Source organism: Bubalus bubalis, chromosome 4 (genome assembly GCF_019923935.1).
Source record: "Bubalus bubalis isolate 160015118507 breed Murrah chromosome 4, NDDB_SH_1, whole genome shotgun sequence".
NCBI lineage: Eukaryota > Metazoa > Chordata > Mammalia > Artiodactyla > Bovidae > Bubalus > Bubalus bubalis.
In genome coordinates, this window is record NC_059160.1 from 42,535,726 (window position 1) to 42,563,155 (window position 27,430).

Here is a 27,430-nt window from a genome sequence, read left to right on the forward strand (position 1 = left end):
TAATGTAATGGTTGCAGTCACCATCTTCAGTGATTTTGGAGTCCAAGAAAATAAAATCTGTCACTGTTTCCATTGTTTCCCCATCTATTTGCCATGAATTGAGGGGACCAGATGCCATGATCTTAGTTTTTTTAATGTTGAGTTCTACACTTGATCTTAGCCAAAAGACCAAGAACCGATGACTGTTGAGTTTTAAGCCAGCTTTTCCACTCTCCTGTTTCACTTTCATCAAGAGACTCTTTAGTTCCTCTTTGCTTTCTGCTATAAGGGTGGTGTCATCTGCATATCTGAAGTTATTGGTATTTCTCCTGGCAATCGTGATTTGAGCTTGTGCTTCATCCAGCCTGGCATTTCTCATCATGTACTCTGCATATAATTTAAATAAGCAGAGTGACAACATATAGCCTTGACATACTCCTTTCCAAGTTTGAAACCAGTCCGTTGTTCCATGTTCAGTTCTAATTGTTGGTTTTCTTGACCTGCATACAGATTTCTCAGGAGGCAGATCAGGTGGTCTGATATTGATATTCCCATTTTTTTAAAGAATTTTCCACAGTTTGTTGTGATCCACATAGTCAAAGGTTTTGGCACAGTCAATAAAGCAGAAGTAGATATTTTTCTCGACCTCCTTAAATAGTAAGGAAGTTTATTGGCTTCATTCCGTGGTTATGAGATGACTACTCTTTAGCACTTAAGCCTGCACGTGCCCTCATCTACATGGAGCAGCAAACAGACTTCTTTTCTTTGTTTCTTCCTTAAGGATAGGGAGCCTTCTTTTCCAAAGCTGCCATTGCATATTGTCTTCTGTCACATTGGCTCCTAAACCACTTGTGGTATACCGTTGATAGCAACACCATTCAGTTCAGTTCAGTTCAGTCGCTCAGTCGTGTGCGACTCTTTGCGACCCCATGAGTTGCAGCACGCCAGGGCCCCTGTCCATCACCAACTCCCAGAGTTCACTCAGACTCATGTCCATCAAGTTGGTGATGCCATCCAGCCATCTCATCCTCTGTCGTCCCCTTCTCCTCCTGCCTCCAATCCCTCCCAGCATCAGAGTCTTTTCCAATACATCAGCTCTTCACATGAGGTGGCCAAAATATTGGAGTTTCAACTTTAGCATTATTCCTTCCAAAGAACACCCAGGACTGATCTGTTTTAGAATGGACTGGTTGGATCTCCCTGCAGTCCAAGGGACTCTCAAGAGTCTTCTCCAACACTATAGTTCAAAAGCATCAATTCTTTGACGCTCAGCTTTCTTCACAGTCCAACTTTCACATCCGTACATGACCACTGGAAAAACCATAGCCTTGACTAGATGGACCTTTGTTGGCAAAGTAATGTCTCTGCTTTTGAATATCCTATCTAGGTTGGTCATAACTTTCTTTCCAAGGAGTAAGTGTCTTTTAATTTCATGGCTGCAGTCACCATCTGCAGTGATTTGGAGCCCAAAAAGATGAAGTCTGACACTGTTTCCCCATCTATTTCCTATGAAGTGATGGGACTGGATGCCATGATCTTAGTTTTCTGAATGTTGAGCTTTAAGCCAACTTTTTCACTCTCCTCTTTCACTTTCATCAAGAGGCTTTTTAGTTCCTCTTCACTTTCTGCCGTAAGGGTGGTGTCATCTGTATATCTGAGGTTATTGATATTTCTCCCAGCAATCTTGATTCCAGCTTGTGCTTCTTCCAGCCCAGCATTTCTCTTGATGTACTCTGCATATAAGTTAAATAAGCAGGGTGACAATATACATCCTTGACGTACTCCTTTTCCTATTTGGAACCAGTCTGTTCTTCCATGTCCAGTTCTAACTATTACTTCCTGACCTGCATATAGGTTTCTCAAGAGGCAGGTCAGGTGGTCTGGTATTCCCATCTCTTTCAGAATTTTCCACAGTTTATTGTGATCCACACAGTCAAAGGCTTTGGCATAGTCAATAAAACAGAAATAGATGTTTTTCTGGTACTCTCTTGCTTTTTTGATGATCCAGTGGCGACAGCATTCAGGGCTCCCTTTTCATCTGTGGATAAGGTCAGTTTCTGCAAAGGAAAGATTACATAGTACTGGGTTTGACACAACAACCAAATCTGGATACCATTAAGAGATAAGGGGAAGGGAGGGATGCCAGGCAGGCAGCCAACAATTGCTAGTACTTTACTCTGAATTTATTAAGTTAAACCAAAATCTTGACTAATTGTGGAATTTAATTGCTATATAGTTCTTATTTCAGTGTTTCTGAGACCACAAATTATTTAAACAGCATTATGTTACTTTATCCTAAAGTCTCACATAAAAATGTCTCAATTCAGTGGTAATGGAAGAAGCAGCATGGTAACTTTCCACATTAAAATATACATTGTATATAAAGCATAGAGTAGATGTCGTATATGTTTAATACCGTGAAATATTTACACAACTTCATAACATTTTATACAGAGTTCAAAATGTAGACTTTACACAAATTAGACACTGGCTTAAAGTATACTTTGGTCTGCTTTGGTACTAAAGTTTTTTCTAAACTCATTATATTCATACTCTCCTAGAATGAAAAGAGTATTTCAGAAAAGCAGCTAGGTAGAAACTACTCTGAATGGTACACAGAGCCTAGATTTTATCCTGTTAGTGAGAAGAGGACTATTGGAGAATTTTTTTCCCTTTCCTATTAGAATTAGAATTAGGTGAGGAGAGCAGAGTTTTAGAAAGATTCCTTATACAATAGTATTCAAGGTGGGTTAGAGCCATCAAAATAATGGAATCAGATAATTGGACAACTGTTTATTGGCCTGGGCTTGAGATAAGGTATGAGCAAACAGGGTACTAGTGATGAGAACTTAAAAGATGATGCTAAAGACAGAATATTATGAATAGGAGTTGGTGGCTGACTGAATTTTGTGATAGGGAACTAAGCTTAAAGTAATTTAAGTCAGCTAACTAGAAAGGGATAGAACCACTGCTGGGTTGGTAAGGTCCAAGGATGGTGGTAGAATGGAGATTTTACAGAAAAGGTAATTTTGGTCTTAGATTCACAAAATATCAAAGCAATAATAAATGTCCAGCAATATTTAGGCATGTGCAACTGCTGTTCATCATTCATTCAGTGATATTTTATTGAATGCCAGTGTTTTATTGAAGCACTGTAGTAGACACAAGAGATGGATCAGTTAACAAGGGGAAAATATTACTATCCTCATGGCACTAGTAAGGTTATACAAAGATATTTAAGAGTTAATTAGATATAAGCTGAGGAAATAATAAAGTCTGGATTTAATTAAAAATAATATAGGTAGAGGGGAGATGGGTGGGAGCATAGGTGAAAGAAGACTAATAATGAGTTGATGTTGGATCTTGATGTTGGACACATGGGAATTTGCTTTACTATTTTCTCTAGTTTTATATAAGATTGAAATTTTCTATAATTAAAAATTTTAAGCTAAAAAGTTCTGTGCATAGAGCTAATAGAGTGATACAAGCATGTGCAAAGAGTAGCCTGAGAGAGGTAGGGGAAAAATGAGGAAAGTGTAGTATCTGGGAAATAAAAAAAATAAAAGATGTTTCAGGGAAAAGATGGATGATACTGTTAATTGATACACAGATCAGAGAAGTTATAACCTAAAGAAGTTGTCATAGGGTAAATCTAGCAGATTGCTAATGTCTAGTTTTGTTCATTTCTGGTTGAATGTTCCTTAATGCCTTAAAGAAATTGGGTATGTGAGAAGCTTAAGAAAACTTTTGATGAAACCATTTGATAATGTTTATTACTTTAGAAATACCATCCAAGCTTTCTTTCCTAATATGTGAATATCTATTCTATTTTTAGGAGACTGATGAAGAAAAACTTCACAAAATAGCCAATGAACTTTTGCTTACAGAAAGAGCTTATGTCAGCCGACTTGAACTCTTAGATCAGGTAATATTTTCTCTTTCAGAATTATTTTTGTCATTATACATCACTTTAACTTAGTAATTAAAGTGCTTTAGAAACTGCAAGAAGGGCTTGCCTGTTTCTGTCTACTTCCTCAAGGAATTCACTAACATTTTCAACTTTGTCAGTGAATTAATTAGGTACAAAGGTTTCATAATTCATAGAAAACAGATTGAAAGGCTCTCGTATGGGTCACAAAATGTCTTTATCTGTATCTTTCAATCCTAAACACTACTCTGTTTCTTGACCCTTTATTGTGATCCTGCAGACTGTGTTACTAAATAGGAGATTCTGATGCTGGCATGAATACATCACTGATTCTTGTCTCACTTGCTGTTCAGCCATTGAGAGTGTTTGGAATTGCCTACAGTCATAGGGCCAGATGGAAATTTGAAATTTCACTTGTTCAGCCTTGCATGAAAAGTTAAAAACAGTGCCTGGTGTTAATAGTTGTTGAATACGTGAATAACATTTTGTACTTTTATCATGGTAGAGGCTTGTAAATCATCTCAAGTATACATTTACGAAGAAAGTTATAAAGTGCATCATTAAGAATAACTGTTCAACACAATGGCCTCTTAATCCTGTTACACTGATAAAAGATCAAGAGAATTGGTAGATTACTGATATAGACTCCTCTTATTAGAAGAGAAAGTGAGTATTATGTTTGAGTGTTACTTACAAGAAGGCTTGTTCCACTATGGCAATTGGAAAATGAAACTTTGTGGAAGCAGGTCATCCTGGGCATGCCTCCTCATCAGGAGTCCCTGGACTACGCTACGTTGTCTGTTAGGGTGAGCCTGAAGGGGCCTGATTAAGACTTGTGTTCTCCAAAGTAATGAGTTTGTGACTCAAATACTCACTTTTCAAAGAATTTCACCATAAGTCAATCAATTTATGTTGATTTGTACCTGTGAAATAATGTCCGTTCTCATGGAGATTACAGACCTGAAACTTTTAGATATTCTTGTAGTGGAAATGTGCTTTTTCCTTTTATCAGGTTGCACTTTTTTTTCTTTTTTTTTTCCAGCCATATTATCTTGTTAGTGATGTTGGCTGACCTTTTAGAATTTAGAGTCTTAATTACTAAAATATCCTATTGGAGTCTCTAAGGACATAATTTTGTATTCTTTTTGCCTCCCAAGAAAATGCAATAGAGGTGAATTTAGAAAATAAACAACCATCTGGACATTATGAAAGAACAGACTTCCTTCTGCCTACATATAACAGAATGGCAATTAAGAGGTATAGTAGCCCTACTGGAGTAGAGCTAAGACTGCAAAACTATTTTTACTGTCTTTAAAATACCTGTTATTATGTACAAGAGAAGATTTTTTTTATCCTCATTTCTGAGTTTTAAGTTACCATACATTATTACTTAGTAAAGCAGAAAAACATCTGAGAACCAAAATACTCTTTTGTTCATACTGCCTTTTTATTAAGTACCTGTCATGCTTTGAGAACTAATTCACAGTGTTCTCTGTCCCCAAGGAGTGTACTGTTTAAATAGGGAAGATGAGATTTATGCCAATAAATTATAATAAAGGGCAACATGTAATACATAAAAGTCATTCAAAATATAAAGAGGAGTGGAAAATACAATTATTGTGCATATATATCATTTTCCATATCTCTTAACTCTGCCTGTGGATAGGAAGGGTAAATCCTACTGAAACCATTTTTCTCAGATTCGAATTTCAACCCGTGTTCCAGGACTCGAGCCTGGCCAAAACCTTGCTTAGGACTCTAACCCACAAGGCTGGTACTTGGCATTCAGCCAAAACCCACAGTAATGAAGTTCAGGTCCTTGATGTCTCATCACAGAAAGAATTCAGTGAGAGACAAAGTGATACATAAAAAGTGGATTTATTCAGAGAGAAACACACTCCACAGAGTGTGGGCCATCACAGAAGGCGAGTGCAGTGGCCCCAAAATGTGGCATAATCAGTTTTTATGGGCTGGGTAATTTCATATTTTGGGAAAGGGGTGGAAATTTCCAGGAATTGGGCCACCACCCACTTTTTGGTCTTTTGGTAGTGCCTTGGAACTGTCATGGTGCCTCTGAGTGTGTCATTTAGCTTGCTGATTGAGGATCAAAGTCTAGTTGAAGTTGGCTTGTCTGTCGTCTTGGACCCATTTGATTCTAATTGGTTTATGCTGTGTTCTTGAGTTATGTCATTCTTTCAGAAGTTGATCCCGGCCCCTTTCCCTCCTGTTTCACCATTAGCCTCAATTGGAAATTTCTCTGGAATAGAAAAGATTAATATCCTGTAGATAGAGGCACAGCCTAGATTAGAATAAGTTTCCTAATTCTAATTCCTGGTTTTTCTCTTCAAAGCATATGCTCATTCCTCCATTTCAAAAGTGATTGATTTCTTGAATCATGAACTTTTACATTTATTCAACAAAAAGTTATTAAGAGCCCACTGTGTGCCTCAGCACAATGCTAGATGGTTAACCAATAAATTTGAAGTAATACTTGCTTTATTCTCTTATTCAGGTATTTTATTTCAAACTATTGGAAGAAGCAAATCGAGGTTCATTTTCAGCAGAGCTGGTGAATAAAATCTTTTCTAATATTTCATCAATAAATGCCTTCCATAGTAAATTCCTATTGCCAGAGCTGGAGAAAAGAATGCAAGAATGGTAAGAGGAGTAGATAACAAATAATATATCTAAGGCAGCATTTATGCAAAATTTTTATGTTAAAGATCCCTGAAAGACCTTGTAGTACATTTTTTGGCTTTAGTTGAAAACATTTTATCTCTTCTTTCCAAGCTATAGTTTGATTAGTGGAAACAAGATATTAGGGATTATCTGGAACGTCAGAATTCCGTAGCATCTCTCTTTACAGTGTCATTATTAACTCTCTTTTAAAAAGTGCTTTTTCACGGAAATTGAAACAGTAATCAAAAATCTTCCAGCAAACAAAAGCCCAGGTCCAGACGGCTTCACAGCTGAATTCTACCAAAAATTTAGAGAAGAGCTAACACCTATCCTGCTCAAACTCTTCCAGAAAATTGCAGAGGAAGGTAAACTTCCAAACTCATTCTATGAGGCCACCATCACCCTAATACCAAAACCTGACAAAGATCCCACAAAATAAGAAAACTACAGGCCAATATCACTGATGAACATAGATGCAAAAATCCTTAACAAAATTCTAGCAATCAGAATCCAACAACACATTAAAAAGATCATATACCTTGACCAAATGGGCTTTATCCCAGGGATACAAGGATTCTTCAATATCTGCAAATCAATCAGTGTAATACACCACATTAACAAATTGAAAAATAAAAACCATATGATTATCTCAATAGATGCAGAGAAAGCCTTTGACAAAATTCAACATCCATTTATGATCAAAACTCTCCAGAAAGCAGGAATAGAAGGAACATACCTCAACATAATAAAAGCTGTATGTGACAAACCCTCAGCAAACATTATCCTCAATGGTGAAAAATTGAAAGCATTTCTTCTAAAGTCAGGAACAAGACAAGGGTGCCCACTTTCACCATTACTATTCAACATAGTTTTGGAAGTTTTGGCCACAGCAATCAGAGCAGAAAAAGAAATAAAAGGAATCTAAATTGGAAAAGAAGAAGTAAAACTCTCACTATTTGCAGATGACATGATCCTCTACATAGAAAACCCTAAAGACTCCACCAGAAAATTACTAGAACTAATCAATGATTATAGTAAAGTTGCAGGATATGAAATCAACACACAGAAATCCCTTGCATTCCTATACACTAATAATGAGAAAACAGAAAGAGAAATTAAGGAAACAATTCCATTCACCATTGCAACAGAAAGAATAAAATACTTAGGAATATATCTACCTAAAGAAACTAAAGACCTATATATAGAAAACTATAAAACACTGGTGAAAGAAATCAAAGAGGACTCTAATAGATGGAGAAATATACCATGTTCATGGATTGGAAGAATCAATATAGTGAAAATGAGTATACTACCCAAAGCAATTTATAGATTCAATGCAATCCCTATCAAGCTACCAACGGTATTCTTCACAGAGCTAGAACAAATAATTTCACAATTTGTATGGAAATACAAAAAACCTCGAATAGCCAAAACTGTCTTGAGAATGAAGAATGGAACTGGAGGAATCAACCTACCTGACTTCAGGCTCTATTACAAAGCCACAGTCATCAAGACAGTATGGTACTGGCACAAAGACAGAAATATAGATCAAGGAACAAAATAGAAAGCCCAGAGATAAATCCACGCACATATGGACACCTTATCTTTGACAAAGGAGGCAAGACTATACAATGGATTAAAGATTATCTCTTTAACAAGTGGTGCTGGGAAATCTGGTCAACCACTTGTAAAAGAATGAAACTAGAACACTTTCTAACACCATACACAAAAATAAACTCAAAATGGATTAAAGATCTCAACGTAAGACCAGAAACTATAAAACTCCTAGAGGAGAACATAGACAAAACACTCTCTGACATACATCACAGCAGGATCCTCTATGACCCACCTCCCAGAATATTGGAAATAAAAGCAAAAATAAACAAATGGGACCTAATTAAACTTAAAAGCTTCTGCACATCAAAGGAAACTATGAGAAAGATGAAAAGGCAGCCTTCAGAATGGGAGAAAATAATAGCAAATGAAGCAACTGACAAACAACTAATCTCGAGAATATACAAGCAACTCCTACAGCTCAACTCCAGAAAAATAAATGACCCAATCAAAAAATGGGCCAAAGAACTAAATAGACATTTCTCCAAAGAAGACATCCAGATGGCTAACAAACACATGAAAAGATGCTCAACATCACTCATTATCAGAGAAATGCAAATCAAAACCACTATGAGGTACCATTTCACACCAGTCAGAATGGCTACGATCCAAAAGTCTACAAGCAATAAATGCTGGAGAGGGTGTGGAGAAAAGGGAACCCTCTTACACTGTTGGTGGGAATGCAAACTAGTACAGCCACTATGGAGAACAGTGTGGAGATTCCTTAAAAAACTGGAAATAGAACTGCCTTACAATCCAGCAATCCCACTGTTAGGCATACACACTGAGGAAACCAGAAGGGAAAGAGACACGTGTACCCCAATGTTCATCGCAGCACTGTTTATAATAGCCAGGACATGGAAGCAACCTAGATGTCCATCAGCAGATGAATGGATAAGAAAGCTGTGGTACATATACACAATGGAGTATTACTCAGCCATTAAAAGAATACATTTGAATCAGTTCTAATGAGGTGGATGAAACTGGAGCCTATTATACAGAGTGAAGTAAGCCAGAAAGAAAAACACCAATACAGTATGCTAACGCATATATATGGAATTTAGAAAGATGGTAACAATAACCCTGTGTACGAGACAGCAAAAGAGACACTGATGTATAGAACAGTCTTATGGACTCTGTGGGAGAGGGAGAGGGTGGGAAGATTTGGGAGAATGGCATTGAAACATGTAAAATATCATGTATGAAACGAGTTGCCAGTCCAGGTTCAATACATGATACTGGATGCTTGGGGCTGGTGCACTGGGACGACCCAGAGGGATGGTATGGGGAGGGAGGAGGGAGGAGGGTTCAGGATGGGGAACACATGTATACCTGTGGCGGATTCATTTTGATATTTGGCAAAACTAATACAATTATGTAAAAAAAAAAAAAAGTGATTACTTCATTTGGAATCCATTCATTCATTCTATAAGAAATCTTAATAACTTGCTTCTATGTTTTATACAGGGAAACTACCCCTAGAATTGGTGACATCCTTCAGAAATTGGCACCATTCCTTAAGATGTATGGAGAATATGTGAAGGGATTCGATAACGCAATGGAATTGGTTAAAAACATGACGGAGCGTATCCCCCAGTTCAAATCAGTAGTTGAAGAAATTCAGGTAAATAGAACTCTTTTGTTCAAGGCTATAAATTAATTTTTCTGCACAAATCATAAGGTTTTCTAGATCTAAATTTTAGATTGAGACACCTAGCCAAATTCCATTCTACTCTAAATTATGCAAAAATCATCTCTGCAAAGTTAAAATATTTATTGAGTACATGCTATATACTGAACAGTAAATTCTCCATTTATTTTTAAGGCAAGGAGAGTCTGGCTTTATCAGGGTCCACATAAATTTCCAAAAAAGTTTCCATCCAGCTCTGTGTGTCTCTTGCTTGCTTTCAGAGGTTGAAATGTTGGAATGAATATAAAGCATGCTATAAACCATGACATTTTGGAAACATAATTACAGTTGACCCTTGGACAACACAGAGGTTAGGATCATTGATCCCCCACTGTTTGAAAATCCCAGTATAGTTTTATGGCCAGCCCTTCATATCCATGGTTATGCATCCATGGATTCAACCAAACATGGATTATGTAGTACTGTAGTACATATTTACCAGGGGGGAAAAACAACAACAATGTTTAAGTGGACCTGCACAGTACAAACCCGTATGCAAGGATCAACTATATTCTGTTTTGTTTCTTGGGGGTGGGGGAGTTGGTTGTTTCATATATGTGGCTTAAAATTTCATCAAACCTGGATAATACATTTTAATAATGGAAAAAGCAAGAGAGTTCCAGGAAAACATCTGTTTCTGCTTTATTGACTATGCCAAAGCCTTTGACTGTGTGGATCACAATAAACTGGGGAAATTCTGAAAGAGATGAGAATACCAGACCACCTGACCGGCAGCCTGAGAAACCTGTATGCAGGTCAGGAAGCAACAGTTCGAACTGAACATGGAACAACAGACTGTTTCCAAATAGGAAAAGGAGTACGTCAAGGCTGTATATTGTCACCCTGCTTATTTAACTTATATGCAGAGTACATCATGAGAAATGCTGGGCTGGAGGAAGCACAAGTTGATATTGCTGGGAGAAATATCAATAACCTCAGATATGCAGATGACAGCAGCCTTATGGCAGAAAGTGAAGAGGAACTAAAGAGCCTCTTGATGAAAGTGAAACAGGACAATGAAAAAGTTGGCTTAAAGCTCAACATTCAGAAAACTAAGATCATGGCATCCGGTCCCATTACTTCATGTGAAGTAGATGGGGAAACAGTGGAAACAGTGTCAGACTTTATTTTGGGGGGCTCCAAAATCACTGCAGATGGTGATTGCAGCCATGAAATTAAAAGACGCTTACTCCTTCGAAGGAAAGTTATGACCAACCTAGACTGCATATTAAAAAGCAGAGACATTACTTTGCCAACAAAGGTCCATCTAGTCAAGGCTATGGTTTTTCCAGTGGTCATGTATGGATGTGAGACTTGGACTATAAAGAAAGCTGAACACTGAATAATTGATGTTTTTGAACTGTGGTGTTGGAGAAGACTCTTGAGAGTCCCTTGGACTGCAAGGACATCCAACCAGTCCATCCTAAAGATCAGTCCTGGGATTTCTTTGGAAGGACTGATGTTGAAGCTGAAACTCCAGTACTTTGGCCACCTGATGCGAAGAGCTGACTCATTTGAAAAGACGGTGATATTGGGAAAGATTGAAGGCGGGAGGAGAAGGGGATGACAGAGGATGAGATTGTTGGATGGCATCACGGACTCAATGGACATGGGTTTGGGTGGACTCCGGGAGTTGGTAATGGACAGGGAGGCCTGGCCTGCTGTGGTTCTTGGGGTCGCAAAGAGTTGCACATGACTGAACTGAACTGAACTGAATAACATAATACTTTCTATTTGATTCTCTAGTCAAGACTGTTGATAATTTCTTTCCTTAGTTTAAATATTGAAAAGTTTAAATATTGATATTAATATCAATATTAAATATTGATTTCTTAGATCACCTAAGATTATTTGGGTGGGTATTCTTGACTACCTTCTTTTGTTTTACATGGATATTTTTTACCTGTGTTTGCTGCTGCTGCTGCTAAGTCACTTCAGTCGTGTCCAACTCTGTGTGACCCCAGAGACGGCAGCCCACCTGTCCCTGTGATTCTCCAGGCAAGAACACTGGAGTGGGTTGCCATTTCCTTCTCCAGTGCATGAAAATGAAAAGTGAAAGTGAAGTTGCGCAGTCGTGTCTGACTCTTAGCTACCCCATGGACTGCAGTCTACCAGGCTCCTCCATCCATGGGATTTTCCAGGCAAAGTACTGGAGTGGGGTGCCATTGCCTTCTCCATTACCTGTGTTTAAAACCCATTAATACAATGATATGATTACGGTTTTGTATAATTTTAAGTCTTAAGTTAGAATATTAAAAGTATCTATATATAAATCAATGTGATATACAATATCAAGAAAAGGAAAGATGGAAACCACATGATAATCTCAATAGATGCAGAAGAAGCATTTGATAAAATGCAAATCCATTCATGATACAAACTGTTGCCAAAATGGATATTGAGGGAACATGGAAGTGAAACTCATCAAAGTCGTTCGGGCGTGTCTGACTCTTTGTGACCCCTGAACTATATAGTCCATGGGATTCTCCAGGCCAGTATACTGGAGTAGGTAGCCTTTCCCTTCTCCAGGGGATCTTCTTAACCCAGGGATAGAACCCAGGTCTCTCTCATTGCAGGTGAATTCTTTACCACCTGAGCCACAAGGGAAGCCCAGGAATATGGGAGTGGGTAGCCTATCCCTTCTCCAACAAACCTTCACAGCCCAGGAATCAAACCAGTGTCTCCTGCATTGTAGGCAGATTCTTTACCAATGGAGCTATCAGGGAAGCCTTTGAGGGAACATATCTCAACATAAAAGTTTTTTATGACAAACCCCAACCAGCATAATACTTAACAGGGAAAAGCTTGAAAACCTTCCTGCTAAAATCTGGAACAAGACACTGATGCCCACTCTCAGCACTTCTCTTCAACATAATAATTGAGGTCTTAGCCACAGCAATCATAGAAGAAAAAGAAAAATTATCCAAATTGGAAGAGAAGAGGTAAAATTGTCATTGTAAGCATATGACATGATACTGTATATAGAAAACACTAAAGACTCCACACAGAAACTACTAGGACTGATAAATTCAGCAACATAGCAGGATACAAGATTAACATGAAAAAATCTGTTCCCCTTCTTTACACTAACAAAGAAATATCAGAATCAGTTCCAGTTCAGTTCAGTTGCTCAGTTGTGTCTGCCTCTTTGCAAATGCGTGGACTATAGCACACCAGGCTTCACTGTCCATCACCAACTCCCAGAACTTACTCAAACTCATGTCCATTGAGTCAGTGATGCCATCCAACCATCTCATCCTCTGTCATCCCCTTCTCCTCCTGCCTTCAATCTTTCCCAGCATCACGGTCTTTTCCGGTCAGTCAGTTCTTCCCATCAGGTGGACAAAGTATTGGAGTTTCAGCTTCAGTATAAGTCCTACCAATGTATAGTCAGGACTGATTTCCTTTAGGATGGACTGGTTGGATGTCCTTGCTGTCCAAGGGACTCAAGAGTCTTCTCCAACACCACTGTTCAAAATCATCAATTCTTCAGCACTCAGCTTTCTTTTATCGTCCAACTCTTACATCCATACATGACTACTGGAAAAACCATAGCTTTGACTAGACAGAATTTGTTGGCAAAGTAATGTCTCTGCTTTTTAATATGCTGTCTAGATTGGTCATAACTTTTCTCCCAAGAAGTAGCAGCTTTTAATTCCATGGCTGTAGTCATCATCTGCAGTGATTTTGGAGCCCAAAAAAATAAAGTCTGTCACTGTTTAACCATCTATTTGCCTTGAAGCGATGGGACCAGATGCCATGATCTTAGTTTTATGAATGTTGAGTTTTAAGCCAACTTTTTCATTGTCCTGTTTCACTTTCATCAAGAGGCTCTTTAGTTCTTCACTTTGGGCCGTAAGGGTGGTGTCATCTGCATATCTGAGGTAACTGATGTTTCTCCTGGCATCTTGATTCTAGCTTGTGCTTCTTCCAGCCCAGCATTTCTCATGATATTCACTGCATATAAGATAAATAAGCTGGGTGACAATATACAGCCTTGATGTACTCCTTTCCGAACTTGGAACCAATCTGTTGTTCCATGTCCAGTTCTAACTTTTGCTTCCTGACCTGCATACAAATTTCTCAAGATGCATGTTAATGTATAGCAAAACCAATACAATATTGTAAAGTAAAATAAATAAATAAATAAAAGAGGAAAAAAAAACACCACATTTCTCAAGAGGCAGGTCAGGTGGTCTGGTATTTCATCTTTGTCAGAATTTTCCACAGTTTATTGTAATCCACACAGTCAAAGGCTTTGATGTAGGCAATAAAGCAGAAATAGATGTTTTTTTGGAACTCACTTGCTTTTTTGATGATCCAGTAGTTGTTGGCAATTTGATCTCTGATTCCTCTGCCTTTTTTAAATCCAGCTTGAACATCTGGAAGTTCATGGTTCACGTACTATTGAAGCCTGGCTTGGAGAATTTTGAGCATTACTTTACTAGCGTGTGAGATGAGTGTGGTAGATTGTGTGGTAGATTGAGCATTCTTTGGTATTTCCTTTCTTTGGGATTGGAATGAAAACTGACCTTTTCCAGTCCTGTGGCCACTGCTGAGGTTTCCAAATTTACTGGCATATTGAGGGCAGCACTGTCACAGCATCATCTTTCAGGATTTGAAATAGCTCAACTGGAATTCCATCACCTCCACTCGCTTTGTTCGTAGTGATGCTTCCTAAGGCCCACTTCACTTAGCATTCCAGGGTGCCTGGCTCTAGGTGAGTGAAAATACCATCATGATTATCTGGGTCATGAAGATCTTTTTTGTACAGTTCTTCTGTGTGTTCTTGCCACCTGTTCTTAATATTTTCTGCTTGTCTTAGGTCCATACCATTTCTGTCCTTTATTGTGTCCATCTTTGTATGAAGTTTTCCTTCGGCATCTCTATTTTTCTTGAAGAGATCGCTAGTCTTTCCCATTCTATTGTTTTCCTCTATTTCTTTGCGCTGATCACTGAGGAAGTGTTTCTTATCTCCCCTTGCTATTCTTTGAAATTCTGCATTGAAATGGGTATATCTTTCCTTTTCTCCTTCGCCTTTTGCGTCTTTTCTTTTTTCAGCTATCTGTAAGGCCTCCTCAGACAACCATTTTGCTTTTTTGTTTTTCTTTTTCTTGGGGATGGTCTCGATTCCTGTCTTCTGTACAATGTCATGAAGCTCCTTCCATAGTTCTCCAGGCAGTGTCTATCAGATCTAATCCCTTGAATCTATTTCTCACTTCCACTGTATAATCGTAAGGGATTTGATTTAGGTTATACCTGAATGATCTAGTGGTTTTCTCTACTTTCTTCAATTTCAGTCTGAATTTGGCAATAAGGAGTTCATGATCTGAGCCCCAGTCAGCTCCCAGTCTTGTTTTTGCTGATTGTATAGAGCTTCTCCATCTTTGGCTGCAAGGAATATAATCAGTCTGATTTCGGTGTTGGCCATCTGGTGATGTCCATGTGTAGAATCGTCTCTTGTGTTGTTGGAAGAGGGTGTTTCCTATGACGGGTGCGTTCTCTTAGCAGAACTCTATGAGCCTTGGCCCTGCTTCATTCTGTACTCCAAGGCCAAATTTGCCTGTTACTTCAGGTATCTCCTGATTCCCCATTTTTGTATTCCAGTCCCCTTTAATGAAAAGGACATCTTTTTTTGGTGTTACTTCTAGAAGGTCTTGTAGGTCTTCATAGAACTGTTGAACTTCAGCTTCTTTGGCATTAGTGGTTGGGGCATAGACTTGGATTACTGTGATATTGAATGGTTTGCCTTGGAAACGAACAGAGATCATTCTGTCATTTTTTGACATTGCATCCGAGTACTGTATTTCAGACTTGTTGATTATGATGGCTACTCCAGTTCTTCTAAGGGATTCTTGCCCACAGTAGTAGGTATAATGGTCATCTGAGTTAAATTCACCCATTCCAGTCCATTTTAGTTTGCTGATTCCTAAAATGTCGATGTTCATGCTTGCCATCTTGCTGATTCCTAAAATGTCAGCGTTCATTCTTGCCATCTCCTGTTTGACCACTTCCAATTTACCTTGATTCATGGACCTAACATTTCCAGTTCCTATGCAGTATTGCTTTTTACAGCATTGGCCTTTGCTTCTTTCACCAGTCACATCCACAGGTGGTAGTGTTTTTGCTTTGGCTCCATCCCTTCCTTCTTTCTGGAGTTATTTCTTCTACTGATCTCCAGTAGCATATTGGGCACCTACCAACCTGGGGATTTCATCTTTCAATGTCCTATCTTTTTGCCTTTTCATACTATTCACTGACAGTATTGCTGGGTGTGTGCTTTGTTCATCACTCTAAATCAAATGAGCCCTCTTGAGTTTCAGCAGAGAAACTGCCAGTCCTCACAGCCTGTCACACCCTGGGAAAATCTTCCCATTGACTGAGCTGATGGAAGAATAGGTGCAGCCTCAGGCCAGAAGCCTCAGGTCAGAGCTTCCCTGGTGGCTCAGACAGAAGAGTCTGCCTACAGTGTGGGAGACCCCAGTTTGATTCCTGGGTTGGTAAGATGTTCTGGAGAAAGAAATGGCAACCCACTCCAGTATTCTTGCCTGAAAAAATCCCATGGATGAAAGAGCCTGGAGGTCTACAGTTCATGAGGTTGCAAACAATTGGACATGACTGAGCGACTAACACATAGGCCAGAAGACCACAGATTCTTACTGTTCTTACCCAAAGTTCAGCAGTTTATAAAATAAAATTAAAAAAAAAAAAGAAATGGCAAAAAAAATAAATAAATAAATAAAAATAAAAACAAAATTAAATTTTCAGGTTGTTACGTGCTTTTGTTCAATTTCCAAAGTACTGAAATGATTGTTGTTGTTGTTAAGTTTTATCCAGCATTAAAGTTGCTTTTTAAAGGGGTGATTTTGCCAGCATCATTATTACTCAGTGGTAGCCAAAAGTCCTGCCCTTGCCCTTCACTCCTTTTCTTAAATGTCTCTTTTCTCTTATGATTAAGCAGTCATCTATCTCTCTGAACCCTGGTTCTTTCTTTGAGTCTTTCATTAACTCATTTTGCTAATATTGAAATGTGGGCAGAATATAAGGTTTTTTGCCCTGCATAATCTTTATCTCCACTCTCTCAGTGATGTCGTAGCTTCTCAAGCCTTTAACCATAATGTCATACAGATGCTTATACGGTCATTTCAGTTCAGTTGCTCAGTCGTGTCTGACCCTTTGCAACCCCATGGACTGCAGCATGCCAGGCTTCCCTCTCCATCACCAACTCCCGGAGCTTGCTCAAACTCATGTCCACCAAGTTGGTGATGACATCCAACCATCTCATCCTCTGTCATCCCCTTTTCCTCCTGCCTTCAATCTTCTCCAGCATCAGGGTCTTTTCCAGTGAGTCAGTTCTTCCCATCAGATGGCCAAAGTATTGGAGTTTCAGCTTCAGCATCAGTCCTTCCAATGAATATTCCGGGTTGATTTCCTTTAGGATTGACTGGTTGGATCTCCTTGCAGTCCAAGGTACTCTCAAGACTCTTCTCCAACACCACAGGTCGAAAGCATCAATTCTTTGGTGCTCAGCTTTCCTTATGGTCAAACTCTCACATCCATGCATGACTACTGGAAAAACCATAGCTTTGAGTAGATGGATGGACCTTTGTCGGCAAAGTAATGTCTCAGCTTTTTAATATGCTAGTTTGGTCATAGCTTTTCTTCTAAGGAGCAAACATCTTAATTTCATGATTGCAGTCATGAAAATCTGCAGTCACCATCTGCAGAGATTTTGGAGCCCAAAGCAGATAAAGTGTGTCACTGTTTCCACTGTTTCCCCATCTATTTGCCATGAAGTGATGGGACCAGATGCCATGATGAATTTTGAATTTTAAGCCATCCTTTTCACTGTCTTCTTTCACTTTAATCGAGAGTCTCTTTAGTTCCTCCTTGCTTTCTGCCATATGGGTGGTGTCATCTGCATATCTGAGGTGATTGATGTTTCTCCAGGAAATCTTGATTCCAATTTGTGCTTCATCCAGCCCGGCATTTTGCATAATGTACTCTGCATATAAGTCACTGTCTGCTTATAGGGTCATTATTTCTAATTTAGTCCTTTATGCCTATACTCTAGTTATGAAATTCTGAGTGCTGGCTTCACAATTCTGTATGAGCATCTTGTCATCAATACACACTCAACATGTTCGAGTCCTGTCTTTAGCTTTCAAACATTTTTTCCACATAACATTTATGCTTTGTGACATTTGTGATTATGTGATTGGATTTATTACACAGCACCAATATTCTTTTATTCACCAGAATTTGATCACGTGGCTTTATCTTTGATTTATCATTTTTCCTCATTCTCGGTATGTGTTCTTTAAACAGTATATTCAATGGGACTTAACATGGAGCTTGTTGCATATAAAAGCTCAATATGGTGATGGTGATAATTATTATTATTGTTTCATCAAGTATTAAAACTCTGAATTAGCAATATCTGTCTTCTCCATTTTATAAGGAAAGGATGGAGTTGTGAAAGGAGTGGTAGTTTGAGAATCAGCTAAGCTAGTTAAGATTCTAGTCTGCTACTTATAGTCACTTGACCTTAGAAAGCTCCCCTAACTTTTCTGGACCAGTTTCTTCATGTAAAATTTGGGGATCAGTAATATTTTCCTGGAGATATATGTGTGTTTGCGTATGTGTGTGTGTGTCCCCTAGGCTTGCTGGAGAAAGTCAAATGGGATAACTAAACTTATAATATTTGTATCTTACAGGTTATTAAGGAGAGCCATTCACCTTCAGCTTCCATGCTAATTTCAGGCTGTTTTTACTTTTTTCCTGGTCTACAGTAATTTTCAAACTAGTTTCCCTACATGTTCCCAAGGCCACATTGCAATAGATTAATCTTAATAGATGTCATATCTAATGATATCACTCCCCTGCCTGAAAACCTGCATTAGATAAAATAAATCTAAACCCAGCTTGACATTATTACACCAGATTACATTTTAGTTTCTTGTTTGCTTTGAATGCAAATATCATGTCTTATCTTAATATTGACACATTTTTTACCCTCAAGTGCTCTGGTCATGGTCATCAGTAAATATATTAAGGGGTTTCCGCTGTGTTTAATATGAAGAGGAACACATCTTATTTTCAAGTAATCTTTTTTCTCCCCTTCCACATTAATGGCTTACTGAAAGCATGTTCTATAGACTCAATTTTGACAGAGCAAAGGAGATCTATTCAGAGTTTGGTTTCTAATGGAAGAGAATGCCATGACCTAATGAAAAATTAAAATTTTATTATCTTGTCACCCTTCTACATGTGGAGTCTTTTCGGTTCAAAGGAAATGACATTTATAGTAGTCTTATTATGGGATAGTTTCTGCTGAATCCATAGTCATTTAATACAGTGTTACTTAGTGAACCTCTTTAAATAGATGCTTCTTTTGAAAATCTCTGGAGTTATGATTTGATAGTGCGACCTGACAAACCCTTATAATGACCAATGAAAGTAGATGCCATCAATCTGAAATTTTCCTGCTTAAAATTCTGCTTTATTTATTTATTTTCTGAGTAGATTGGTGGTCCTCAGACTTTAATGGACAAAATTGGGAATGTTCTTAAATACGTATCCAAGCTGTGTTCTCAAAATTGTGGTTTCATAGTTTGGAGTGGGGTTTAGGATTTCCATTTTTAATAGCATCCCAAGAATGTATCTGATGCAGGTGATACACAGGCCACATTTTAGTGAAAGTTCTATATTATCTTGAGTTTTTAGACTGGCTAACCTAATTTTTAAATCTTTCTTTAAAAACCTTTCTCATTACAGAAACAGAAGGTCTGTGGGAGCTTGACTTTGCAGCATCACATGCTAGAACCTGTTCAGCGCATTCCCCGGTATGAGATGCTCCTTAAGGACTACCTAAGGAAATTGCCCCCGGATTCTCTGGACTGGAATGATGCTAAAAGTAAATCCCCCCTTCCATTATGGGATAATTTAGTGGCCAAGTAGCCTTGTGATTTCAAAGTGAAGTAGAAGCCACTTTAGTAAAATATTGGTGTCAGAAAATAACCTCACTGGAAATTGTTATCAACACCTCAATTAGGCAAGCACTTTTGAGCCCAAATCATAGGCTTAGAGCAATGCAAATCACATTTCTCATGCTGGTTTCACATTAGTGATTAACTCTGAAATATAAAACTGTAGTCTTAGAGACATCTGGAATAGCAATACACAATTACCTTCTCACAGAAAGAATTCAACCATTCAGAATTACTAGTGCTGCTGGTTAATTAAGAGGGTAGATATATACCAAGAAAACTAAGATGACATTTACTATTTAAAAATAGCCTAAGCAAAGTGATTTCTCTCTACCCTTTACTAAGATAGAAGAGAAAATAATGCTGTTTAGTGTCAGCATTTTCCCTGAGAAACCTTTATTCCTGTTCTACTCATTATCTTTTTTTTTTTGCCATTAGATCATAATGAAAGACTTTTTAGGACCTAAGCATTTCAATAAGATATTTGTTTTCTTGTGTACTTTTGAAAAAATCAATTAACTGTGTAGAATGAAAATTTAACTTGGGTTGGTAATCAACATATACTACAACTGCTACTAAAACCAGCAGAACTAGTGGTAAGATTGGAAGTTGGCTTACTGTTTCTACTTCTCAGACTAGTCTCTTGGGCAGTAGCCCCAGCCCATCTTAACTTGTCTCCCTCTACCTTGGATCCTATATGGAATATACTGAGTTGCCCAAATCAGGATAATTCTCTAAAATTTAAATAAAAATTCCTTTTCTTCTATTTTCAAAGACTTGGACTTCTGCTAAGGTACCTATGTCAAAAGTGAGAAAGTCGGAATTATCTGATGGTCCAGTAGTTAAGAATTCTCCTGCCAATGCAGGGGATACAGTTTTGATCTCTTTCCTGGGAAGATTCCCCATGCTGCAGAGCAACTAAGCCTATGTACCACAACTGTGGAACCTGTGAGCCACAACTACTTAAAGCCCATGCACCAGAGAGCTCATGTGCCACAAACAAGAGAAGCCACAGAAGTGAGAAACCCATACACCACAACAAAGAGTAGCCCCTGATTGCTGCAACTAGAGGAAGCCTGCACACAAAAACAAAGACCCAGGGCAGCCAAAAAAATAATTAAATAAATAAAAATTTAAAAATAGGAAAAAAAAAAAAGATGGTGCAGTGAGAGGGGTAGGGGCTGGTGGTCCCCACACCTCCTCCCCCTTCTCCAAAATGAGAAAGTCAGCAACATAATAGGGTATTTTATTGCTCTTTGATTTCCCATTACTACTTATACTAACATTCTAAGGAAACACAAAAATACTTTTAGAAACCTAAAAGCAGAAGGAAAAGCAGCAAAAGTGCATTTTGTTCAGCAGTAGAACAAAGAAGACAGAAAAGTTGGATCAGAATGATGAGGTTGTTGTGATATCAGAATTAACCCAACCAGTATTCATAAGATAGAAAAGAAAGGAGAGCAGGACATGATGGAGGATTGAGAACATTCCCTCAGGTTAACCCAGCAGGAAGCCTCAGCTTCCACCTTCGACCTCTCTTCACCAGTAGTCCTGAAGCTCCTACCTTGCGCATATCAAAGCTCCTACCTCCCCCGTTCCCATCTCTCACTACCACCTGCCCTAGCAACAAAACCTTCCATCGACATTGGCATCAGAAAATTCTCTTTCACCTAGATTAGAACTGTGAGTGTGTTTTCCCAGAGAAAACTGATTATGTTTGTTGGTTAATTTACTTGTACTGCTACTGCTGCTAAGTCGCTTCAGTTGTGTCCGACTCTGTGCGAACCCATAGACGGCAGCCCACCAGGCTCTGCCGTCCCTGGGATTCTCCAGGCAAGAACACTGGAGTGGGTTGCCATTTCCTTCTCCTACTGCTGAAATGTTGTAGAACTTTTGAGTCAGAAGACTTAGGTTCAAATGTAGCCCTTCAGTATCATAATTTATGACCCTACCCAAGGAACATCACTCTTTACTTCTTTCATCTGCCAAATGAAGCTAATGTATTTTCCATTCAGGGTTGCATAAAAATGAATTGACATAATATATATGAACACCTCTGACAAAGTGCCTTGTAACAAGCTATTGTCATGATGTTTGCTATTTTGAAGATTCCTAATGAATTAAATGTATCTGTTAGCCTAGTCACTATATATGACTTTTTATGAGTAAATACTTCCCAAATTCCAAATCATCTGCTTACAAATGAACTTTGGAAGTATCCAACTTGTAAATGTAAATTGCCCCTGCTTTTATTGTGTGTCTTTGGTCTCAGATTCCTTATTATGCTATATATTATTCAGCTATCTAGTAATATAGAAAGGACAAAATATATTTACTTTTATTTTTTCCTGTTTAGAATCACTTGAAATTATATCTACAGCAGCAAGCCATTCTAATAGTGCAATAAGAAAAATGGTAAGTAGTTTTCAGAGGCAATGGAAATCTTTTAGTTAGATAATTGTTAATAATATAGTCTAATATTATCTACAGTTTTGGCCCAAAATGAATTGACACAAGTGAACAAATAATATTGTTTATAAAATGTTTAGAACTATCTGTGATTATACTCTTCCCTCTTCTCCCAGGTTTTAATTTGCTCTTAACTGATCTTTATACTTAAGTTTATGCTTAGTTCTAATCCTTTCTGAATTGTGTATATTTTAGCTACGGTCATTGATTAAAGGCATTAAGGTGAAACCTCCTTATATTTGATCTTGCTGTGTTTTGTTTTATCCTAGGAAAACCTAAAGAAACTCTTAGAGATTTATGAAATGTTGGGAGAAGAAGAAGACATTGTAAATCCTTCAAATGAATTAATAAAAGATGGACAGATCCTCAAACTAGCTGCTCGGAACACATCAGCACAGGAACGCTACCTTTTCTTAGTGAGTTTTGTAGTATGAGGAAGTCACATAAGAATACCTCATAACACTGTTATATGTATCTTGGAAAAGTAGGGTGCTTGCTTGCTCACCCAAGCAATTATTTCTAATCTGATTTAGTCAATACTGTCTGTATTCCACATCAGGGAATGTCCGTAGTAACTGAAACTTGTTCTTTGAAGGACACAGATCTGTTTTTGAAGTATTTTTCTGTAATTTTTCTGTGTACTTATCATGTCTAATTTATTTCAGTAACACATAGTGAAGATAAATTTAACCTTTCCTTGAAGATCATAGGCATCAGTGTGTATGTGGGGATCACTATTTTAATTATTTTGGCTTAAAGAAATATATAGACAAAGCTGTAAAACTTGTGCTTCAAATGTCTGTGTAAAAGTACATGAATTTGCTACATAGTTCTTTTTCACTGTAGTCACTCCCTGTCCCTCTCTTAACTTCCTGGAAATGACAGTTAGTCTAGAACTTCCTGGAGAAGGAATGGCAAACCACTTCAGTAATCTTGCCTTGAGAACCCCATGAACAGTATGAAAAGGCAAAAAGATATGGCACTGAAAGATGAACTCCCCAGGTCAGTAAGTGCCCAATATGCTACTGGAGAAGAGTGGATAAATAACACCAGAAAGAATGAAGAGATGGAGCCAAAGCAAAAACAACACCCAGCTGTGGATGTGACTGGTGATGAAAGTAAAGTCTGATGTCGTAAAGCTCAATATTGCATAGGATCCTGGAATGTTAGGTCCATGAATCAAGGTAAATTGGAAGTAGTCAAGCAGGACATGGCAGGACATTTTAGGAATCAGAGAACTAAAATGTACCAGAATAGGTGAATTTAGTTCAGAAGACCATTATATCTGTTACGGGGGCACGAATCCCTTAGAAGAAATGGAGTAGCCCTCATAGTCATCCAAAGAGTCCGAAATGCAGTACTCGGATACAGTCTCAAAAATGGCAGAATGATTTTTGTTCATTTCCAAGGCAAACCATTCAGTATCACAGTAATCCAAGTCTATGTCTCAACCACTAATGCCGAAGAAGTTGAAGTTGAATGGTTCTATGAAGACCTACAAGACCTTCTAGAACTAGTATCAAAAAAGATGTCCTTTTCATCATAGGGGACTGGAATGCACAAGCAGGTAGTTAAGAGATACCCGGAATAACAGGCAGGTTTGGCCTTGGAGTACAAATGAAGTAGGGCAAAGGCTAACAGTTTTGTCAAGAGAACACACTGGTCATACAAAACACCCTCGTCCAACAACACAAGGGAGACTGTACACATGGACATCACTAGATGGCAAACACCAAAATCAGATTGATTATATTCTTTGTAGCCGAAGATGGAGAAGCTCTATACAGTCAGCAAATACGAGACCAGGAGTTGACTGTGGCTCAGATCATGAAATCCTTATTGCAGAATTCAGACTTAAACTGAAGAAAGTAGGGAAAGCCACTAGACCATTTAGGTACGAACTAAATCAAATCCCTTATGATTATACAGTGGAAGTGAGAAATAGATTCAAGGAATTAGATGTGATAGAGTGCCTGAAGAATGATAGACAGAGGTTCATAACATTGCATAGGAGGCAGTGATTAAAACCATCACCAAGAAGAAGAAATGCAAAAAAGCAAAATGTTTGTCTGAGGAGGCCTTACAAATAGCTGAGAAAAGAAAAGAAGCTAAAGGCAAAGGAGAAAATGAAAGATATACCCATTTGAATGCAGAATTTCAAGGAATAGCAAGGAGAGATAAAAAAGCCTTCCTAAGTGATCAATACAAAGAAATAAAGGAAAACAATAGAATGGGAAAGACTAGAGGTCTCTTCAAGAATATTAGAAATAACGGGAACATTTCATGCAAAGCGAAAGTGAAAATCACTCTGTTGTGTCCGAGTCTTTGCAGCCCCACGGCCTATACAGTCTATGGAATTCTCCAGGCCAGAATACTGGAGTGGGTAGCCTATCCCTTCTCCAGCGGATCTTCCCCACCCAGGAATCGAACTGGAGTCGCCTGCATTGCAGGTGGATTCTTTACCAATTGAGCTATTAGGAAAGCATCTTCATGCAGAGATGGGCACAATAAAAGACAAATGGTATGGACCTAACAGAAACAGAAGATATTTGGAAGAGGTGGTAAGAATACACAGAAGAACTATAGAAAAAAGTTCTTAGTGACCCAGATAACCATGATTGTGTGATCACTCACCTAGAGCCAGACATCTTGGAGTGTGAGGTCAAGTGGGCCTTAGAAAGCATCACTATGAACAAAGCTAGTGGAGGTGATAGTCTTGGGCTGGATGAAGCACAAGCTGAAATTCACATTGCTAGGGGAAATATCAGTCGTCCCAGATATGCAGATGACACCAAGCTTATGGCAGAAAGCAAAGAGGAATTAAAGAACCTCTTGATGACAGTGAAAGAGGAGAGTGAAAAAGCTGGCTTAAAACTCAACGTTCAAAAAACGAAGATCATGGCATCCGGTCCCTTCACTTCATGGCAAAAAAGTGAGGAAACAGTGGAAACAGTGACAGACTATTTTCTTGGGCTCCAAAATCTCTGCAGATGGTGATTGCAGCTACGAAATTAAAAGACGCTTGCCCCTTGGAAGAAAAGCTGTGACCAACCTAGACAGCATATTAAAAAACTGAGACGTTACTTTGCCAACAAAGGTCCATCTAGTCAAAGCTATGGTTTTTCCAGTGGTTATGTATGGATGTGAGTGTTGGACCATAAGAAAGCTGAGCACCAAAGAATTGATGCTTTTGAACTGTGGTGTTGGAGAAGACTCTTGAGAGTCCCTTGGACTGCAAGGACATCCAACCAGTCACTTCTACAGGAAATTATTCCTAAATATCATTGGAAGGACTGTGCTAAAGCTGAAGCTCCAATTCTTTGGCCACCTGATGGGAAGAACTGACTCATTGGAAATACCCTGATGCTGGGAAAGATTGAAGGCAAGAGGAGAAGGGGATGACAGAGGATGAGATGGTTGGATGGCATCACCGACTCGCTGGACATGGGTTTGGGTGGACTCCGGGTGTTGGTGATGGACAGGGAGGCCTCTGATGCTGCGGTTCATGGGGTTGCAAAGAGTCGGACGTGACTGAGAGACTGAACTGAACTGAGCTAGGACTTACTGAAAATAAGAGCTCTTCTTGGGGCATCCAGGCCTTTATATTTTAGTCTCTATTAATTCCAGTTCCTTTCTATATCTAATGATACAATAATAAGCATAACAGCTAACAATGTTTAATAATAAGCTAACCTTGAATAATTGAATAATAGCTCAGTAAATTTTAGCTATTTCTATGATTGTTATCATAGGCAAAGAAACAGAGTTACATTGATAAAGAGGCTGCCCTGTGACTGTCACATGACACATTCTCAGGATGTTAGTCACGTCTGACTTTTCTGCTGCATGGCAGTCATATAACCAGCCTTAGGATGAGTTGTTGGGGACTAGAGGATTCTGTTGTCTGATTGCAGCTTCCCTTGAAAGACAAATTTATAGGAACTAACTGTCATCAGAGGGTGTTCATGATATCTCTCATTTTTAAAAAAGAACATTTGGTCACCAGGTGATAGAACATTTCTAGTTCAAGTTTATAAAATTCAAGAAAATTGAAAACGTGTCCACACAAAATTTGTACATGAATGTTCTTAGCAAAATTATTTATTACAGCCCCAAAGTGGAAACAACCTAAATGTTTATCAATTGATGAATAGATAAACAATTTGGTATACCTATTCACTGGAATATTATATGGCAGTAAAATGGAATAAAATACTAGTATATGCTATGTGGATAAACTTTGAAACATCGTTTAAGTGAAAGAAGCCACTCACAAAAGGCCACACTGTATGATATGATTTCATTTATATGAAATGTCTAGAATATTACTTACTACTTATAGAAAGTAAGTAGTGGTAGCCTTGGGCTGGTGGGGAGAGGAAATAGGCATAGGGTTTCTGTTTAGAGTCATAAAGTGTTATGAAATTAGTAGTCATGGTTGCACAACTTACAACTATATAAAACCATGAATTATACTTTTTAAAAGGGTGTTTTGAATTATATCTCATAACATAATTTTTATAGTTTCCAAATTACCTATAAAAAAAAAATCTTTGGGCTCAAAAGAAGAACTTCACCTTTCAGAGGTTTTATAGACACCTAAATGTAAATCAGGGACTTGTAATATTTTATTAGGATTCAGAGAGCTATTTACTTAGAAATATAGTTTTTGTTACTCAGATATGGTGAAGCCAACACATCAGGAGATGATTGCCATTGAAAAGATAGTTATACTCACAGATCCCAAAAGGCAGGGGGATGCCACACCAAGGGCTTCATGAAAAAGCACCAGGGTTGGTCAGAAGGCAGAGGGAGCAAGCAGAACATGTGGGCAAGAACTTTTAGTTTGGTTTCTGCAAGAAGGAATAGGCAAGGCAGGGAAAACATGCTTAGAATTGACTGGTTTAAATCATTTCATTAGGCTGTGGGGCACAGGGACCATTGCCTGGTACCTAGCCTTAGGGTTCTTGGAGAAGGGGAATACTGGCCCAAAGTATAAGAAATCAGTAGAGAAGGTGGTTGGGGTGTGGGCTCTGGGTCTGTTAGTTTAAAGTTATGCTTGCACGTGAGTCACTCACTGTC

At 38.4% G+C, this 27,430-nt stretch overlaps 1 protein-coding gene across 9 annotated transcripts in view; it reads left to right on the forward strand.

The window, feature by feature from the left end:
• FGD4 (FYVE, RhoGEF and PH domain containing 4) overlaps window positions 1-27,430 on the forward strand; it is a 241,934-nt gene that overhangs the window by 180,132 nt on the left and 34,372 nt on the right. For all 9 annotated transcript variants that reach the window (XM_044941338.2, XM_044941340.2, XM_044941339.2 and 6 more), the window contains 6 exons: window positions 3,815-3,904; window positions 6,420-6,565; window positions 9,668-9,824; window positions 19,668-19,806; window positions 22,236-22,294; window positions 22,618-22,764. In XM_044941338.2, the coding sequence (XP_044797273.2) occupies window positions 3,815-3,904; window positions 6,420-6,565; window positions 9,668-9,824; window positions 19,668-19,806; window positions 22,236-22,294; window positions 22,618-22,764 (738 nt within the window). The remainder of the gene's footprint in view (window positions 1-3,814; window positions 3,905-6,419; window positions 6,566-9,667; window positions 9,825-19,667; window positions 19,807-22,235; window positions 22,295-22,617; window positions 22,765-27,430) is intronic.